The sequence below is a fragment of the Protobothrops mucrosquamatus genome, unplaced genomic scaffold (assembly GCF_001527695.2).
Source record: "Protobothrops mucrosquamatus isolate PMUCROS unplaced genomic scaffold, P.Mucros_1.0 scaffold1515, whole genome shotgun sequence".
In the NCBI taxonomy this organism is placed as follows: Eukaryota; Metazoa; Chordata; class Lepidosauria; order Squamata; family Viperidae; genus Protobothrops; species Protobothrops mucrosquamatus.
In genome coordinates, this window is record NW_015387687.1 from 293,569 (window position 1) to 314,495 (window position 20,927).

At 35.7% G+C, this 20,927-nt stretch overlaps 1 protein-coding gene across 1 annotated transcript in view; it reads left to right on the forward strand.

The window, feature by feature from the left end:
• The window catches only part of TSPAN12 (tetraspanin 12), a 61,393-nt gene that overhangs the window by 24,673 nt on the left and 15,793 nt on the right, over positions 1 to 20,927 (forward strand). Inside the window, exon 5 of the mRNA XM_015822277.1 lies at positions 14,124 to 14,198. Coding sequence (XP_015677763.1) covers positions 14,124 to 14,198 — 75 coding nt within the window. The remainder of the gene's footprint in view (positions 1 to 14,123; positions 14,199 to 20,927) is intronic.

Consider the following 20,927-nt stretch of genomic DNA (forward strand, 5'->3'; position numbering starts at 1 on the left):
CAGATTTTACCAAGGCAGGTACCAGCCTACAGGAATAAGATTTAATTATTGAATTATTTTTCATATTTGTGAACTGCCCATCTCCTTCAAAGAGGAACTCTGGGCAATGTACAATAAAATGTCAGAATATAAAAACAGTATGTAAAAATTAAAATGTTAGGATTACAGTTTTGAAATTATTTTTTAGAAGGAGACAAAAATAATTAAGACCTGTTAAAATTAATTAAAAAAGCAAAGGCAGGGCTCTCGGGCCACCAACCAGTCCCACGACTGTGTGCTTCTTTGGGCTCCCCATGTGAGGCACATGTTTTAACTTCTTTTCGGGGGGAGAGGGGAGCTGCCTCACTTCCAGGGGGAGAATGTCCCATAGGGTGGGGGTAACAGATTATCAGACTTTTACCAAGGCCCATAAGGTCCAAGTGAGTTCATTACTGCATTTCAAAATTTGGTTAGTCTTGCTTGCCCTCCATGCTCTTTAGTTGGGGCGCTCTAAGCAAGAACAGTAATAAAACCAGAAGAAAGCGCAAATATAGCTTGCATTTGATTTACTTTTTTCTTTGCATGCTGAAAAAGATCTTTAAAATAGTAGTTGATTACAAACAAAAGTAAGAGTCAGCAGGGTTTGCTGGCTGCAAAAAGAAGAAGACGACGACAAAGGCAATTTTAAGCTGTATTAACAAAAGTTGTTTTCAAATCATGGAAAGAAATAGTTCCACATAATTCTGCAGCAGTCAAAATCCAATCCCTTCTATAACAAGCCCTTCAAAAATTTTAACCCGGTGGGTTTTTCTGCTTTTGAAAATCTCAGAATAATGTTTTGTTATATAGCATTTTGCAGGGCACTGAAAAAACAACAAAATGAACCAATGGAGTTTAGTTCTTTCTATTTTTTTCTCTTTTGTTTATTTGGAATGCCAGTGAAGGAAAAAAAATCCTAGTGATTGCTCTTTAACACAATCTAGAAGTAAACACATGTACTGTGTGTAGAGCAATCAAACTTCATTAAATCAAGCCTAGACATTCCTGAAGCTCTTAATCAACAATATTTCACTCTCAGGAGCCTGAAAACTAGTTCTTGCTGGCTCAACTGATAAGCAAAAAATAAATGATCTTTTCCTAAATACACTGCATTTCTTGACTAATTGTTAAATAAGCTGTTTACTGTTGTAATGTGGAGAGCAGCAAACAGGAATCAATAATGCATTCATCACACTAATAAAATGTAGTAGCTCAGAGGATGAGCTTATGTAAAATCAGATGAACTGAAAGATAAAGAAATCACAGTGAAATATTAAGACTTTTCCATCCCTTTTATTTTCATTCTTGGTTTTTTTTAGAATTGAAGAGTTAGAGCACCTATTAAATTGAATGTACTCCAAACTTCAGTCCTTCTCACTTAATTGAATAGAAAATAAATGACTTTCAGATTTTTCCTTAAAAGATAAAATATGCCAATCATAATACAAATATAGGCTAACCATATCATATCTAGTATAGTGCAGTGTTCTATGACCTACATAAGCTTCCCGGTAAACCATATAGAAACACAAGATGAACAAACTCTACTATATTGTAAAACTACATTAAAAAAAACCTTGCAAGTCTGAAGGCACAAACTTCCTGCCTCCACTTTTAACTGTTTGATCCATTAGGGTGGGCCCTTCCTAAGTTTCTTTCTCTGACTCTTAAGCAATTAGGGATTCCTGTCTCTCTTGTCTGATTGTTTCCTCAGCGGTATCTCTTCCTCTCTTTACCCAAGGTCATTTATACATTCATTTCAGTGATAAAAAGTAATGTACTATGGACAAGTGAAAAAGAGAGAGAGGAGAAGATACAGGTAGTCCTTGGTTTATGACGGCATTTGGGATCAGAATTTTCATTGATAAGCAGTGTGGTTATAAAGGCCATTGTTAAGCAAGGACGATGCAGGTTATTAAGCGAGGATCTTATGTGATCACAAACTTACGACTTCCTGAAAGTTAACTTTCGTGACTGCAACTTGCTGCAATGTTATAATTGCAAACCAGGCATTCATCACCTGGCTCACAGTGACATGACTGCAGGGATAGTGTGGCAGTTGGAATGATAAGGACTGTATAGGAGTCATTTGTTCAGCCCTTTCATAACTTTGAATGGTTGCTAAATGAATGATTGTCACTTGAAAATTATATGTATTGTTGGAGACATTGGGAAAATCAACGAAAATACTTTAAGAATAGCTCCAAATTCTGAAGTGTGTTAAGAAGAGAAGAGACAGACCCTGAAGAAGATGGAGAGACAGCATTAAAGACACACTACAGCATCAGTTAACAGTGATTGAGGCCACCAAAAGAGAAAGAGCCAGAACTTTGTATCTCCCTCAACACCCAAAACAGTAAAAGAGGAAGTAAATAAGAAGTTAAGAGAAATGTTTCAGTTAAGAAATGATTGTTTACAGTGGAAAAATCTGTTGCCTTTCCTAGTACAGTGTACTATATTTGAAGTTTGCAACATTGTAATGGGAATATTTTTGAACACTAAAATCACATTGCTGATGCTGTCATAGATTAATTACTATGATTAAAAAAATCAGAGAAAATATAGCAGTCATAAAATATAAAACAATTATTAGAAGATAAACTGATATATTTTCCCAGTGTGCTAGTAGCCAACTTATGATTGCCCCTTTTCTCTAGACAATCATATGTCATACAAAAACTTCTTTAGTTTCTTGGGATATTTTTATAAATACAAGGCTAAGAGGCATAGTTTGAAATATGGTAATCCTTGCTTAATAACTGCCTATTCAAACTATTCAAAGTTATGGTACTAAAAGAACTCTCTGCAATCAATCTTCACCTTACAACAGTCACAGCATCCAGCAGTCATGTGACAGTCATTTGTTTGCTTTATAACTGGCATATATTTAATGACTGTTGCAGTATCCTATGGTCATGTCATTGCCATTCACATGCTTTGCAACCACCTTGCAACAAACAGGGTTAACAAATTAAGCACCTGTGCTTAGTGACTGAATTGAATAGAATGAGATCACACAGATGAAATTTGGGGGCAAAATGACATTTAATGCCATGATTATTTTAAGGATTTTACTTCATAAATAAGGAAGGGTATTGAACCAGAAGGTAAATCTCTCCTATTTCCATACTGTTCATTTCCTACACCAAATAATGCGAAATCATGCTGTGATAATTTGGCTGTTTTGCCACTGAATTAGAACGGCATGTGATGTCAGCTTGTGTGTGGGAATGTATGTAGAATTGAGGACAGTTATGGAGGTGAGTTGCCTTCTAGAGACTTACCAATTCTCATCCCACCTCCTTAAAAACGAAAACAAGGAGGAAAGGGAAGGAGATATTATAGTCCATTGGAAAACTATTTAATGGAGCTAGAGTCCCCAGGATTGTCATGTAGGGTCTAATATTTCCGCATCTGTTAATTCTTGTGAAACCTGTGATATTGGGATCTAATACTTTGGAAGAATTGGGATCTAATACTTTGGAAGACCGTACATGTGAAATGCTCTACTGAAATGCTAGACCAGACACGTAATATTTATGGAAATGTATTCAACATGTATGGTACTAGGTTATCTTTGTTTTGTGCTTCCTTAAATCTATGAAACTAAAGCTGTGTAGGGCCAAAAATAAGGAAGGAAGGGAGGGAGTCTCATATATAGCCTCCAAAGCACAGTTCTTTTAACATACCAAGCTACATTTTCCAAGACTTTCGGAAGAAAAAATTGCTACACAATATTCTGAGAATGGCCCAATGTAAAACAGAGCCACTTTTTTTAAGGCTGCTTGCCTGGATATTTCTGTCTGCCATCTAATATTGTTCAAAATGACCAAGAGATCACTAAAGCAATTAGTCAATTAAGAAAATGGCTAACTATAAACCTGGCCTAATTATTAAAGAGTTTAGCATATATTCAACATTAAGCTTTATGTTGAGGGGTATAAATATCAGGCTTTGGGGAGCTTGTTTAAAGGTTTTATTTTTTCTTTACTTTTCTCTGAATTGTCTTTTCCATAAGACTTTTGCAAAATGCATTGTCGGAACCACTAATGTTTTGTCTGTTTAATGAATTTTTTAGCATAAGCCTTGTTGATTTAATAGGAGAATGTGCTGAAGCAGTACAGTGAAATATAGTTTCACTAAAAATAAAAACAAATGGGATAAGCAGGGTAATAATGGTAACTCCCTTCTTTTACAGGGACAATTTTGTGTTGTTTGTTTTTCTCACTAAGATGTTCTGGTGTTTAAGATAATGACATTTCAGTAGAACATTAAAATCTCAGAGTATAAAATATGCTATCCGTGTTGGTGGGGGTCAGCCCTTCAAGCTTCAGAGAATGATTAAACTTCCATTTAATTCAATGAGAATATGGTCATGGATGGCTTTTTCAAGATTAGCTCATCTCAGAACAATCTATTTTCCTGAATATTAAATATTATAGACAGCAATAACTGTTTTCTATTATGTAGCAGCAACATTCTGATAATAGCACAAAATCCTGCACTGTAAAGTGAGACAATCACATGAATATCATTACTAATTTCTTAGTCTTTTTCTGTGATTTGATTTATCTAATATAGGTACTCTTTCTGTAATCTTGGGCTCTTTTTGTATTGCACTGATAAAGCACTTTTAAAATAATTTTTCTACCTTTCATTCAATTCTATGGCTTCATGTCTCTCATTCTTGGTATTTGTGTGATGATGAATTGGGAACTATTTTAGCTAGTTTTCACAATTGCTCTCTTCTAAGGAAAGTACCAAGTTTTAACTTCTACACCTATCCCTAGTACACTACTTATCATGACTGTAGAATTTTCATTTTATTTATCTGAAATTTGCTATGTATATTATACACAAACAACAACTGTTTTTATGCTGAATCCACCTTTAAATGAATTCAGTCTCAACTAGTAACGCTGTGCAAACCTTTAAAAACACAGATTTTAAAGAATTATGGCTAAAAAATCCCATCGGTTTTCAGTGTTGTTTTGCAGTCAGTTTGGTATAGTGCTTAAGGTGCTGGCCTAGAAACCAGGAGACTGTGAGTTCTAGTCCTATCTCTGGGCACAACCCAACCCAACACACTTCATAGGGTGGTTGTTGTGAGGAAATTAGGAGGAGGAAGGAGTACGAGGGATGTTTGCCACCTTAAATTAATTATAAAGTAATAAAGACATGAGAAAAATCTAATAAAATAAATTTCATCCCAACCTATTTGTCCTATGGATTTTGTCTCATTGGGTGAAAGCAGAAGTGCAATGGAGCCATTTATGCGTTTATTTTTGCCGTACTGGACTAGATAATAAGAGAATGAAAGTCCCTTTTTCCAATCATTACATGGAACTGAGTACAATACAAGTTAGAATGGAGAAAGAGATGAACTGTTTCCAAAGATGGGCAGATTGACTACTATACACAACTCCAACTGATACAGTATTAAACAAAATGGCAAAACTTGATGGAATCCATACTTCTGACCATGTTGACTTGTTCTAGATACAGAAGTGGTCTATATTCTTCAGTGCAATGGAAAACAACATTTTTCATATGATGAAAGACATAATCATTCTGTATCCATTTGCATATACTACAGAGTTGAGCAGAGCTCTGATTAAGCTTTGAATGGTGTTCTCTCAATATTTTTAACATTTTAATTAGGCAATAAAAGTAGGTGTCATTGTGTGATAAAAACTGTGAAAGTCTTGTAGGATTTTTTTTCTTAAAAGCAGCATAAGAAAGGAGAGTTTTGTTGTACCTAACAGAATAGAATACAGAATAATAGAGTTGGAAGGGACTTTGGAGGTCTTCTGGTCCAGCCCTCTGTTTCAGCAAGAGACCCTATACCATTTCAGACAAGTGGCTGAAAAACCTCCACTGATGAAGCACTCATAATTTCTGAAGGCTAGCCATTCCACTGGTTTATTGTTCTCACTGTTAGGAAGTTTCTCCTTAGTTCTAGGTTGCTTCTCTCCTTGATTAGTTTTCATCTTTTATTTCTTGTCTTGCCTTCTGGTGCTTTGGAAATAGATTGACCCCTCTTCTTTGTGGCAGCCTCTCAAATATTGAAACATTGCTATCATGTCGCCCCTAGTCCTTCTTTTCTCTAGATTAGCCATACCCAATTCCTGCAACCTTTCTTAATATGGTTTAGTCTCCAGGTCCCTAATCGTCTTAGTTGCTCTTCTCTGCACTCTTTCTAAAGTCTCAGCATCTTAGAAAAACCTCTTAGGAACCTATCTCAGAGCTGCTAATACAGATATCTTCAATAATAGCCTTTATCAGGAAAATTGGTGAAAAATAAATCTTTGGCAGATAAGCACTGGCAGAGCCTTACTGAACAGATGAAAGATTCTTACTTTAGTCTTGGCCATCGTACAGTGAATCTGTAAATTGACTTGCTTTTGTAATAAGCCAGACCAAAAATAAGTAATAATTTACTGTATTAATTTTTAGGCTCTCTTATGATTGGATATGCAGACAGAGTAAAATGTGTGAGAGCATCAGATAAAATCCAGAGATTTGTGTATTTTTTGTGCCATAAACTCTAGAATGAATTACCTTGGGGTCTTCAGAGAATGCTAATACTAAATAATTTTCTAGGAAATCCTACTGAGTGAATATGATTGGGGTCATTTTAACGATCTCTCTTTGCTCACAAAAGTATTTTTTCATGAGACACTATATTTGAAACATGAAAAGATGTTTCATTTCTATTCAATTATGCAAGAATATATGGATAAATACTTGGAATTAGGCATGGCTGGCTATGTGACAGTTATTCTTCCTCAATCCAACCCACCTCATAGGATTGTTGTAGAGAAAATAGTAGGAAGAAAGATTATTATGTATGTTCGCCCCCTGAAGTTATTTATAAAAATAATAAAGGCGGGTTAAAAAAAATCTAAAATATAATTAAAAAACAAAAAAAAACATTAACAAGAAATGATAAAATATTTAGTTTATATATAAGGCAATGAAGCACCATACTCTTGTGGAAATATACATTTTGTAAAATAACCTTTACTTTTTAAAAAGACACTTTGTAAATAAACAACCTGTTAGTATCTGTGCACATCATAAATCTTAACAAATAATTCCAGGATGAGTGAACCATTTAGTTCAGTACTGATTTCCCTGAAGAGAAAAGCTACATTTCTTTTGTTGACCTAAGATTTCAATTGCATTTACAGCTTATCTGTTGTGGAACAAATTTCCTTTTAAGGATCCGGTGACATCAATTTCTTTTCTGAATGACTCCTCCTCCCTCCACAGTTTGGGTAAACATGTTTCATTAGGCATCCAAAAGAAATCAGATTTTGATTTGGCACTCAAGAATTCAACTTTCAATTATTTTAATCAAATCTAAAAACAGTATCTTCCAGAGGGATTTGTGTGTGGTTTCCAAGGCTTTATTAGATTTTAATTACAATTGGAGTAATAGTAATCTTAGGCTACAAAAGCAGGGTTGATGGGAGATTTTTGGCTCGACTTTTCCTTCCAAACTTGTTTTGGAAATAAATAATTTTTGAGAATGGTGTGTGCTAAAAGAAAACTGGTAGCTGGTGGGAAATTCTGTACGTCATAAGGGTAAAGATTTGGAAATGTTTTGCATATCGTATATGTCAGGTTTATTTCTCTAAAGATTTTATTCTGCAGCTTATAGCAAGATCATGGCATCCGGCCCTCTCAATTCCTGGCAAATAGATGGGGAAGAAATGGAGGTAGTGACAGATTTTATCTTCCTGGGCTCCAAGATCACCACAGATGGGGACTGCAGCCAAGAAATTAAAAGATGCTTGCTCCTGGGGAGGAAAGCTATGGCAAATCTAGACAGCATACTTAAAAGCAGAGATATCACCCTGCCAACAAAAATACGTATAGTCAAGGCCATGGTTTTCCCAGTTGCAATATATGGCTATGAAAGTTGGACCATAAGAAAGGCTGAGCGCAAAAGAATTGAGGCCTTTGAACTATGGTGCTGGAGAAGACTCCTGCGAGTCCCCTGGACTGCAAGGCGATCAAACCAGTCAGTCCTGGGGCGACAGCGCGCGTGCCCACAGAGAGGGCTCTGTGTGCCATAGGTTCGCCACCACAGTTCTAAAGTATTCTGAATCTTCTTTCTCTTTCATTTTCAGTGTAAGTCTGTCCATTTCTGCACAGTCCAAAATTTTCTTAATTATCTCTTCCTCCCCTGATAACTTCAGGGACTCTGTGATGGCTGCAACTTCAAGGTTTGTCCAGAAGTCTCCTCAATCAGCTGTTGTAAGTTTGAATGAGTGGTTGCTAAGTGAGGATTACCTGTACATGACCTAGTCTATCCTGCCATGTAATATTGAGAGTGTTTGCAGCACGAGGTACCAAATTAATTTGCATTATTAGCCTCTAGTGAATAAACCTGTTCCCAACACTTCACTCTTCTTATGCAGATCTTCACTCTCTCTTTCCTTCCTTCCTTCCTTCCTTCCTTCCTTCCTTCCTTCCTTCCTTCCTTCCTTCCTTCCTTCCTTCCTAGGTCAATAATGCATGAAAATGCATTATTGACAGAACCCTTTATTAGTTAGGGAAGGAAGAAAGGAAAAGAAAAGAAAGGAAAGAAAAAAAGAAAGAAAGAAAGAAAGAAAGAAAGAAAGCTGAATCATAGCTCCTAACACCCCTCATTATTGGTCATGCTGATTTCTGCTCCTAGGTGTTAGAGTAACATATTTAGATGCCCTGAGGTTACTTCCTGTAAATGTAGAACTTCGTGTGAATAAGATTGTTTTTCAGGGATAATTCTAGATACTGGAACTTAAGTTTTCTTGCTGTTAAGAAATACTTCTTGCTGTTAAGAAATACTTTTATTTTTAAAGAAACAAGTAGTTTAAAATACTAAGATAGTCTCACCATGGAAATTGCACAAGGGCTCTTTGTCTTGTTATATAGACTTCCTATAAGGCACAAAACCACCGAAATGAAGGATCTTGTTTTCTTCTCTCATTTAGCTATGAATCACATCAGCCAATATATTGAACACAAAAGAAATGACTGAATTTTTGCTTATGGAATGTTTTTTTCACACTTCCACTCTGGTAATGCTTGCTTACTTGCTTGCCTCATATGTTATTGTGAAGTCAGCCTATAAGACATACTGTGTGCATGTTGATCACTGATCAATGAAATAAAAGAGAAATAATAAAGTGGAAGATGTGCCTTGGGAAATTAATTTCTAATAATGCTGTAATAATGACAGAAAAAGGAAAAACTTTACTATAAGCAAGATTGTATTTTTGAGGGGAAAAACCCCTTAAAAATGATTGTGTTCTGACTTTTCCCCATTTACTGCAAACAATTCTCCTAAGCTAATCTTGAATATATCGCGATTTTGCTCCTTTATTGCTTTTTTCTGACTGATGGCTAGTTAGTTCAGTTAGTTCAGTTTACAGATCTGCTAGGAAGAAAGCTTCAGTTTGTTCTCCCATTTTCCCCATAATTCCATTGTATGCTCTGAAGGACTGTCTTGATAGGACACACTCTTTGCTGTACATTTATTTAGCTTTGTTCTATTCATGTATGGAAGAGTACAGATAGTCGTCAAGTTACAACCACTTGTTAGTTCAAATTTGCAATGGTGATGAATGAAGGGGATTTGGGATGGGTCCTCAGAGTTCACAACATCACAATGTCCCCACGGTCATGGCTCACAATTATAATGTTGCAGCAAGACATGGTCATGTGATTGTTATTTCTAACATTCCTTGCTGGTTTCTCAGAAGCAAAGTCAGTAGGGAAGCCGGCGGGAAATTGGAAGTTGCTCCTACTCTAATATTTTTTCACCAGCCCATGGTTTCTGGCGCCTATCAGCACTTGCCCATCCCCCATGGCACTGTGCTCAATAGTGCCTGTTCTCCCATTATACCTGCACATCTTCCTGCATTCCCTAGCGCCTGTCCTCAGCACCCATCCATCACTCTGCGATTCCTGTGCACCCACCTGCCTTCTGTCTAGTATCTGCTTATAGCACATGCCCACCCTCCAATATCCATAGCACCTCCCCAAATGTTATTTTAACATCTTCCCGAAAAAGCATACTTGGATACTAAGATAGAATTAAGCTATAGTAGGAGTAGATGAATATACAAAAAAATTAACCACAATTAAATCAGGAAACAGGAGAGAAAATATAAGCAAAAGCAAAGTTACTCGACTGATCAAAGTAGCATTGGGGGGAAAAAACCTTTCCAAATGCCTATGTTTTCCATGCCAACTTCACCATTATGGTTTCCTTTCTCTCAGAGCTTTGGCAACCAGTCAGAAAACCGATTCCTATAGTGCCTACTACTTTGAGGACCTGCAGCCAACACTGTCTTAAAGTGGCTTTAAGAACCAATAGGTCTTCCCCCCCAAAGCAACAGTAAAGTACTGTCATATAGAACAGCTTGCTGTCTTAAAGAAGTACTGATTGCACTGTCAAGCCACATTATGTCTTGGCGTAGGAAATTGGAGAAGGAGGGAGGTGGGGTGAGGAATGTTTCCTAGGGTTCCAGTAAGTGGCAGCAGAAGACCCAGAGGTCTTCTCCAATACTTTCTCTTATGGAGAACACATGGAGTTGGGTTTGGAGTTGTGGAACCAAAGCAGCTATCTCCCCATTTCTTCCCCTTGACAAGGGAAAGAGTGTGGAACTGGCTCTGCAGCCAGCAGCCCTACAATAAAGCTGTATTCCTGAAGACCACTCGATACTTGTATACAAAAGCAGTTTTAAGATGGAGGGATGGGCAAATGTGGGCTGGAGAGCAAGTCAAATCTTGTGGGAATGGAAGTGGGAAATTGGCTTTTCAACTGTGAGGAAGCAGGTTATTTTGGTGCCAGGAGAACTGGTGCCCAAAAGAACTCATACTCTTCTTTTCCCACTACTGCTGCTAGCCATGGGTTGGCAAGTATGGTGAGAGAGAGAGGGCTTTTCACTGCCAAAAGTAAGATATCCTAAAAACCAATGACCAGGAATCATGATAGGTTGCCCACAGCAGCTTGATACAATCACTTTGGTTTGATGCACTTCGAAGGGACCAGATGTTATCATTTAGGTGAGAGGAAGCTGGAAAACATTTCTTCTGAACAAGAAGATGCCAATGGTGGTAGGTTAGGGATAGACTGAAGATGCTAAATGATTGTACGGCATTTTCACACCATGACAAGCAGAAAAGATAAATCAGTCCATAGTCATCAAATAGTCTGCAGGCCCTTTAATTCACTACAATATATTTACTTGAACTTGCTGTTCAAAATGCAATAAGTAATACAGGTAGTCCCTGACTTACAACAGTTTGTTTAGTGACCATTCAAAGTTACAACAGCACTGGAAAAAGTGACTTATGATCATTTTTCATACTTACACCATTGGAGCATCCCTATAGCCATGTGATCAGAATTTTAACACTTGACAACTGGCATGTATTTATGACCTTGCAATGTCCCAGAGTCATGTGATCACCTTTTGTGACCTGATAATCAAAGTCAGTGGGGAAGCCAGAGTCACTTAATAATTGTGTTACTTAATTACTGCAGCAGTTCACTTAACAAATGTGGCAAGGTTGTAAAACGGGGCAAAACTCACTTAATAAATGTCTTAGCAACATAAATTTTGGGCTCAATTGTGGCCATAAGTTGAGGAATACCTGTATTTACTGGAGCTTGCTTCTAGTGTACTCAAGATTTTATGCAAGTTAGGGCTCTTTCTATTAGAATTTGGTCTGTTATTCTGTTATTCTTTGTATTCATAATTAGTGGGAATAGTATATAAGAGCAATATACCTCTCTAAAGTTCTGTGTACATCTTCTGGTGTTTGGACTTAAAAAAAGAATATGCTAGTATTATTGAAGTTTGCCAACTCAATTTCCCTTCAGTTGGACACTAACAGAAATAATTTCTTATATCTATCCTGGAACTTGACCTAATCATCACATAGCTTAGGCTGAGTTTTAAAAAGTTGAGACAGTATAATGACTACAATTTAGTATTGTAAGACACAGGCCTGTTGGTTCAATCTCATTAACTCACAAGATGGCCTTAAATAAACCACTCTTTGTGATATGAATAATAATACTGACTATCATGCTAACATAAGATTACTGGAAGACGGAATGTGTATTTTTGAGTGTAGTATACAGAAGTTGAGCTGCTAATTGCATCATTCTTTTCACTTTGCACTTTAGCCCATTGATGCAGTTTACACAGTAATGGTAACTAGTAAGTACAATTATGGATTAGTGATATTGTGGACTGCAGCTTAGCATGTTAATCATAAAAAGTAAAACTTAAACATACTATCTAAAACAATACTACTAGCCCAGTGGTGGGATTCAGCCAGTTCGCACCACTTCGGCCGAACCAGTAGCTATTTTTTGTTGCCCAGGCCCAGAATGGACTTCCGGAAGCAGCATCCACACAGAGAACCGGTTGTTCACATATTTGAATCCCACCACTGTACCGGCCCCTGCCAAGAGTATTCATTACAGCTACCTTCTTGGTGACAAGTGTTGCTTCCATTTCAGAGTAACTCAACAGACCAGTTAATTTTATTTGTCTGTGTTAGAAATTCAAAGTTGATAAAAGGAACCATGGGAGAAAAGAACATAATCCTTTGAGCCATACTGCCAGGTTGAGGCGAATGAGGTGAGTGGTATAGTCTGTAGCAGTTCTTGTGCGTTCACATGGTCTTGTGCAAGTAAATCTAGAGTTTGACATAATTTTGAAACTGCTCATAATCGCCTGAATGGCGAGATAGACAGCGAATACAGTTGATAAATAAATAAATAAATTCATTTTCCCATGTTGCATAAAGCATAGAATAATTCTTCTTTGAAGTGGATGGTCTGTTACATACATAGAATGGAAACTCTAATTTTTATGGCTATCATCTTACATTTTAGAAATCAAGGTTGGCTTATTTAGAATGGTTACTGCATGATTATCTGCAAAGTTTGTTTGTTTGTTTGACTATTTTAATTGGTCCAGTGTGAAGCCAAACTAGAAATGGACAAATTGGATGATTTCTGATAAACAGCAGTCTTGTAATGTGGTTGATAACAGGATTAGATCTGCTGGGGCCAAAATGGTTGTAAGGCTACCCCCCAGACATGCTATTTGCATTGCTGATTGGGGAATTTTGAGAGTTGACGTCCACATATCTTAAAGTTGCCAAGGTTGAGAAATACTGCATTGGAGGAAAATGTAACCTGAAGAAACATGTCTCTGTGGCCTCACTCGGGGAGCCCAAAGGAGCGTGCAGCCATAGGGCAGGAAGGTGCTCTGAGAAACTTCACCTTTTCGATTCATTTTTAACAGGGCTTAATTATTCTTGCCTCCCTCTAAAATTGCTTAATTTTGAAATTTTAATTCTAACATTTTAATTTTTATTTATAGTTTTTATATGCTGACATTTAATTGTACACACACCCAGAGTCTCTCTTTGAAAGAGATGGGCAGTTCAGAAATGTGATGAATGAATGAATGAATGAATGAATGAATGAATGAATGAACGGACTTGGGAAGAATTTTTATTGGAATCATTGCACTCCATCGCTATTACCTATTTCCCTAGTCCTATTCCACCCCTCTTTTTTTTCCTGAGACTGCTATTAAGGTAAAGAATAAATATACTTTTGAGACAGACTCCACTCTTGTTGCCTATGTGGATCTCTCTCATCTTCCCTTTTCAAAAGTGCAAAATTGTCTTGCTTTCGTTCAAGATTTTTTTTTAAATTCCCAGTCTAGTTTCCAGCTCCTCTTTTGTGGAAATCTCTCATCCATGGCTTAGCCAAAGCTAACCCTTCTTAGTTTCTAAATGTAGACAAGGCCAGTTTTCAACAACCACAACAAAAAAGTACATTCAGGAAATTAAGACCCAATTAGTTTTGCCCAATAATGCAGCCCAAATTTTAGATTACTGTTTTAGATTGTTAAAATAGTCAAAATCATACTTGCTAATTTAACCAGTTTGTGCTTTTGTTTAAGGGAGCTATATATTTGTTTCCTTTTGGAGTTGTATGGCTAGAAAAGATACTCTTCTAAGACTGGTTTTAGTTTAAAATAATAAAAAATTGAATGTTTTTTTCTGTTCTGCAGTATTTTGGAAGTTTGCTCGTGATATTCTGCGTTGAACTGGCCTGTGGTGTTTGGACTTACGAACAGGAAATTACCGTGAGTATGTGTATAGGAAAATAGATCTTGTTCAGAGACTTTGATTCTTTTAATATTAAATTCCTGATATAATTCCTTCCTTAAAATATATGATGCCTTCTTGAACATGAAAGTAAATTCTATGAAAATCGTCTGGAATGAGCTTTTGAAATTGTTCTTAGATGCCTTATTATATAAATGGAAATTTTTGTTCCACATTAAAAAAAAATCTAGCCATTCCTAGTTTATACTGTATATAAGAGAATTTCTGTTTTATTATATTGTATTATTATATTTATCATATCATATCATGTATCATAATATTTTATTCGTGCTGCAGCAATATATTCTTTATTTAAAAAATATGGAGCTAATTAATTTATTTAGAGAATTTGTAATCAAGGTGGGTAAATTAAGTTAGCATATTAATAAAAACTTGTTTTCTGACTAAGTCACAGTTTACAGTTGGCTTCATCTTGTTCGCATATGATAGTGAGGAAAAGTTTTCACTATGGACCAGTTAAAAGCTTTATTAATAGTCTATCTAATCATATAAACTGATCAATTCAGTTTTGCATATTTTTCAAAAATCTTTGCATTGGAAAATGTCATCTGTTTCAGTAGCACTTTCCATAATTGTTAAAGCAAGTTGTATGTGGAAAACCCATTCATTGAAATCATTGCAGCATGCCTCTTCTTCCAATGCTCTGAAGAAGCTGAATCTTTATAGCAACATGTCAAACTTGCAAGGTCACGTGATGTCGCGCAATGTATCGGGAGAGTTTTGCCATTGCCGGCAATGGGGTGGGCACGGCTTCCACATGACGCGTCTGGCCCGCAGGCTGGCAGTTTGACTATAAAGCTGGCATCCCTGCTTTATAGTCTGTAGTAAATGACCAGGCACTCAGTCTAGTCCAGATAATATTTACTGTTTGGTGCGATTGGAATTATGTTAGCAAAATTATGTTGGTCTCCAGTATGAGAAATTATATTACGGTGTTGTGACTGTTGTTGGACTAAGATTGGGAAGACCCTGTTTAAAGTCCCCCTCAGTCCTGGAAACTCACTGGGTGGCTTTGGATAGGTGCTCTTTCACAGCCCAGCTCACAGCTCACTGTTGAGGGAAAATGAGAAGAGGTGGTGCTATTTACAATGCCCTGAGCTCCTGGAAAGAAGGTAGGATATTAATTTGACAAATAAATGTGTGCAATAAATACATATTGACTGAGATGTAAACCCTGGTGTGTTCATTAAAGTTTATTTTCAGAGCCATCCTACTCGTTGAAATGCAAAATCTTAAAATCATACCTTTAAAAAAAGCTTATTCGGTATATTTAGGATTTCTTATTAAAATTTGATCAAGAGTACTGTTCCTTCAAGTACTGTCCTTTCCCTTTTCAAGCTAGAAAAGTGATTCATTCTTGCAGGGGAAAAGTATAATTAGAATGAAGAAAACAAACTGGCATGTTATTGTGCTGAATTCTCCTGTCTTCTTTTTCTATTTGGTACTTATTTATGAAAAGAANTCCTTCCTTCCTTCCTTCCTTCCTTCCTTCCTTCCTTCCTTCCTTCCTTCCTTCCTTCCTTCCTTCCTCTGGACTAAAGGAATTTCTGGCACTTCTTCCATCTGAAATTGCATGCTAACAGTTTTCACCAAAATCATTCCCCTACTATCTATGCATTCCACCGAGACGCTATCATTCCAAATATAACTACAGTTAAAAATATGACTTTCTCTAAATGTCAGAATAAAAATGGAAGCATAGCTACATGTGTTTCATTCACCCCATGGGTTCTGCTGTCCTCCTCTGAGAGTTTGATGGAGAAATGCTTTGAGAGAATTGAGGCTTCTTGCCAAGGTACAAGTTGAAAATGTTCACAAGGAATAGACAGTTCTTTAGAAGGGTTAGTAATTGAAGAAAGAGACTTCCCAGTGGGCCTTACTCTAGCTGGGCAGATGAATAGACCATGCCCATAAGAAGGAGAATCAGCAAGGTCCAGGGGTTGAAGGATGGTAATAGCCCTTCTTTCTCTGGATGACATTTCTCTTTTATTTGGGGCTCTCAGTTGCTACCTGAATTATGTTCCTGTTTTCTTCCATTCTGTACAAAATGCTGTCAGTAGCTTGCAAAATCAATTACTGGAATTCACTCACCTATTGCTGGGATGTTTTGAAATAAGTATATTTATTTAACATGTTTGTATAACTGCCCATCTCACATGAAAGTAAGTATATTTTAAAACCAGATAACAGAAAATATTGCTCCATTTCATTGTAACAGAACAAACAAGAACTTGGTATCTGATTTGTCAACCAAGGAATGTATCCATTTTACTAATCTCATAAATGTACAGGTAGTCCTCAACTTATAACAGTTCATTTAGTGACTGTTCAAAGTTTCAGTGGCACTGAAAAAAGTGACTTCTGACCGATTTTCACACTTACAACCTTATAGCATCCCCATGATTGTGTGATCAAAATTCAGATGCTTGACAACTACAGTAGTTCATACCTACGGCTGTTGCTGTATCCCAAAGTCATGTGATCCCCTTTTGCAACCTTTTGATAAGCAAAATCAATGGGGAAGTCAGATTCACTTAATAGTTGTGTTACTAACTTATTAGCTGCAGCAATTCACTTAACAATTATGGCAAGAAAGGTCGTAAAATGGGGCAAAACTCACTTAACAAACATCTCACTTAACAACAAAAATTTTGGGCTCAGTTGTGGGCATAAGTTGAGTACTTCCTGTATAAACCTGTGTAACATTACATCATTGCATTGCATTGCATTTTTTTAAAGATGCCAACCTCCTCTTTCCCACTCTTACCCTAGACATGCAATTTTTTTTCATTTTAGGTATATTTATTTTGTTTTATCATAAAAGATAAAATAGAAAACAGAAAGACAAACAAACAAAACAAAACAAAAACATATGTCCAACACTAAAAAAAAAAAGAAAAAAGATCAGTGTACAGAAAAAGAAAAAGAAAAAGGTGATCCTATACCAAATAAATTTAACATTTAACATAAAGAATCCACCCCGGATGGATGCCGAAAAAAAAAAAGAAAAAACAGTAAATTCTCCTCCCCTTTACATTACACTAATCTTCAAATCCCTCTGTTAATAGTTAGTGCATGTGGTATGTAGAAAGTCCACAAAGGGTTTTCTATCTCTTTTAAAGCTATCTAGTCCATTATCTCTGATCAGAGCAGTTAATTTCGCCATTTCGGTTAATTCAGCCAATTTTAAAATCCATTCTTCAGCAGTTCAACAGGCATTCCTTTTTCTTTCCAGTGCTTGACAAGTATAATCTTCGCAGCTGTCACCATGTGAAGAAATAGCACCCCAAATTGTAATTTCAATTGTGACTGGATTTTGACTACATTTCCAACAATTACTAGTATTCCTTTTATACATTTTCACTATTTTATCTGGGGTCAAATACCAACAATACATCATTTTATAAAAATTTTCTTTCAAGCTATAATTTAATGTACATTTTAGTCCATTAGTCCATACATTCTCCCATTTATCTAGTGTTATGTTATACCCAAATTGTTTTGCCCATTTTAGCATACAATCTTTAACGTATTCATTTTCCAGATTCATCTTGAGTAAAATTTTATATACTTTAACAATCAAGTAGTCAACTTCAGAATATAAATTAACATCCAGTCCAGATTTAGTTTCTGTGAAAACAAAACTTTTTTTATCAAGTTTAAATCTTTCAAAATTTTATAATAATTAAACCAATCAATATTTTTTTTATTTAAATATTGGTTTGAAATATTTTGTTTGCAGTAACTTTGATCAAGATGTAGTCAGCTTTATAATCAATGGAATTTAAGTTAGTTAAATTAGTTTTTAAGCTTGAAATTAGGAAAAAAGACTGCTCTGAATTCATTGCATAGGAAGAGGAACATAAGCCAAGGAGACTCTGGGGCCAAGTTAAGGTATTAACATTAGTCTATAAAACTGCCTTGTCTTCAAAAGTCCTCCTCTCCCAAGAATGTTGAAGGTACTAGAGGTTCTAAATTCTGCTGTGGAACATGGTTCCATCAGTGGGTATGGCTCGAGTGTGATGGTCTGGAGAGGGGCTTTGTGGTGGCAACATCTTGTAGAAAGCATAGACTATTTCTCCAAGGGAAATATGGCTGATCCTGTACTTTTACAACTGAAGATACTTGTATATGCAGAACAATTGTTTTAGGACCACCCTGTATTTTGAACATGTGATGTGTCACGTGATGTCATGGTGGCCACATGACTATGGAAATGTCTTCAGACAGCGCTGCCTCAATGGCCTTGAAATTGAGATGAGCACCATCACCTAAAGTCAGCAACAACTAGCAGAATAAAAACAGCAAGGACTTCTTTACCTTACCTGTCTTTTGAAAATGAATATTGGGAATAATTCTTATATTTTTACTATTTTATTGTTTGATTTTAGGATAGGTGTTTCTATTACTGATTGTTGTTTATCAGTTAAAGATGTGGGGTTTTTGTATACTTCTATGAGCAATTTCAGGTGTTATAAGCTATTGTCAGTAATGTTACTGGGTCTGGTCTGTATTTGCATCTGGATTCAAATTTTCATTTAAATCAAATGAAGTATATTTTAAAAAGTGATGCAAATTTTTGGTTGAATGACTGGAAAAAGAAAAAGTTAATTTGCAGAACTATCCATTCAGCAAATGGAATTCTATACCCCTGAGTACAAGCTTGTTCCAGGGACAAAATTAAAACTAAGATAAGATTTTGATTTTATTGTGTTGGCTAGGCTTTTTAAAAATGTTCATTCTATTTTAATCTTAGTTTGATCTTTTTTTTAAAAAAAAATAGCATTTTATCATGAGCACATTACAGATGCATTTTCCATGATGCATATTTATTTTGTTTTCTGTCTTCAGTTGTAGCATTAATCATCATTTCGATCCTTTCAATAATTTTCAATATTTGAAGGAAAAGCAGATTCAAATATGAGATAATGTTCTGTACTACCTATCTCCCTAAATTCTGTCACATTGTAGTTTTCTATATTTGTTTATTTCTGCTTACTGTGTAGACATTTGTTCATTCAAGCGTGCTTTGTATGATATGGTTATATGCAAATACCTTGGGAACTGTCCTTTTTTTAGCATTTTTTTAGTATTTTCCTTTCTACTTACATTATATTTAATTTCTCCATCTGTTGTAAAAGACAACATTTTGTCTTTGATACCTTACTTACATATTTGTTCTGTATAAAGTATACTGTATTCAATATGCTTATTTTGAACTGATGTCATAACTTTCTCCAATTTAGCATCCTTCAGATGAACTGAAACTGAAACTTTCAGAAATCCTACCAAATCTACCACAGGTTGGATACTAGCCTGGGAGATTCTGGTTTAAATAAATATGTAATTACTGGTGATAAACTGTCTTGTTTGCCTTTGCTTTTATGCTAGTATTGTTTTTTTATATTCCACAGCTGCAGATTTTTGGTAGAGTTATTTTGCTTGCTTTTGTTTTATTTTTTATTCTTGTAAACCAGCTGAGTTTATTAGTAAATGTAGAGGTATGTGCCATACATAAATGCTATCTAAAATATTTGTCACTTTTTCATTTTTATTTATTTTTCTACACATTGGTTTGGTATTTTATTAAGTTAGGGAAATGAAACTTGAACTGAACATCCTGTTGCAATTTGCGTCAGCATATCTACTGCCTTTCTTCTATCAGTAAGCATAACTGAGAATCTCAGAAAGTCTCCTACCCAGGCACTGAGTAAATTGTATCATTTCAGGAAATACATTTGCCATTTATTTCCAGATTGTGGTTCATGGTTCAGATATGGGTCAGGAAAATATGGTGCAGCAGATATGTTGGAACTTAGTTTTTATCAGTCTTGGCCAACATGGTTAACAATCGTGAATGATTTACACAGAATCTAGCTATATCTTGAGGGCTATAAGTTCTCCACTTCTGATTTAGAAGGTATTACATCTCCTTATCTTTTGTATGAATTAAACTACTCTATTTGTTATGAAGAAGTAAACAGGCTTACTGACTTTTAAATCCAGATTTAATCTTCACTGCTAATATTGACCATGATTTCTCGGATCCAGAGAACAGTAAAGGTTTCTGCTATTTTTCATGATGCATAATAGATGCATAATAGAGAAGAGGAAAGATAAGGGAGGGGTGGGGTGGGGTGGCCTTACTACAGTTTGTCATCACAGGAAAACCTTGTTTCCTATTATAACAGAACTGAACTGGTTTATTTTTTTTGTAGGAGATAATATAAAATGTCTAACCAGGAAGTGCTGCTTCATTTACAGTGGTTGCTATTCATAGCAGAGACTTTAAGTCAATACTAGGAAGAACATTATTTTTTTTCAGTATTAGTTTTACTAGTGAAACAATTGAATCTAAACAAGATAACTGGCCAAAATCAATCTATATTGTATAACAATTTTATGTCAATTTAATGGAAACCTGAATGCCTAGAGAAGAGTTTTTTAATGCAGGGATTAAAAATTTGTTTGGAGGCTGGTGGAAAAATTTTACTATGGAAATTAACTGGGCATAGAAAGAAAGCTAGAGTTAGGTTTAAATGTGAGATAAAACGCTATTTGATGGGTTAAAAAGGCTTTAAAGATTTTGTCTGATTTAATAACGAAAGAAGGATGAGAATTGACTGTTATCATAGTTGATAATTATTAGGGAATAAATTTGTTTAGGGGTTAAGATTTTATAGACG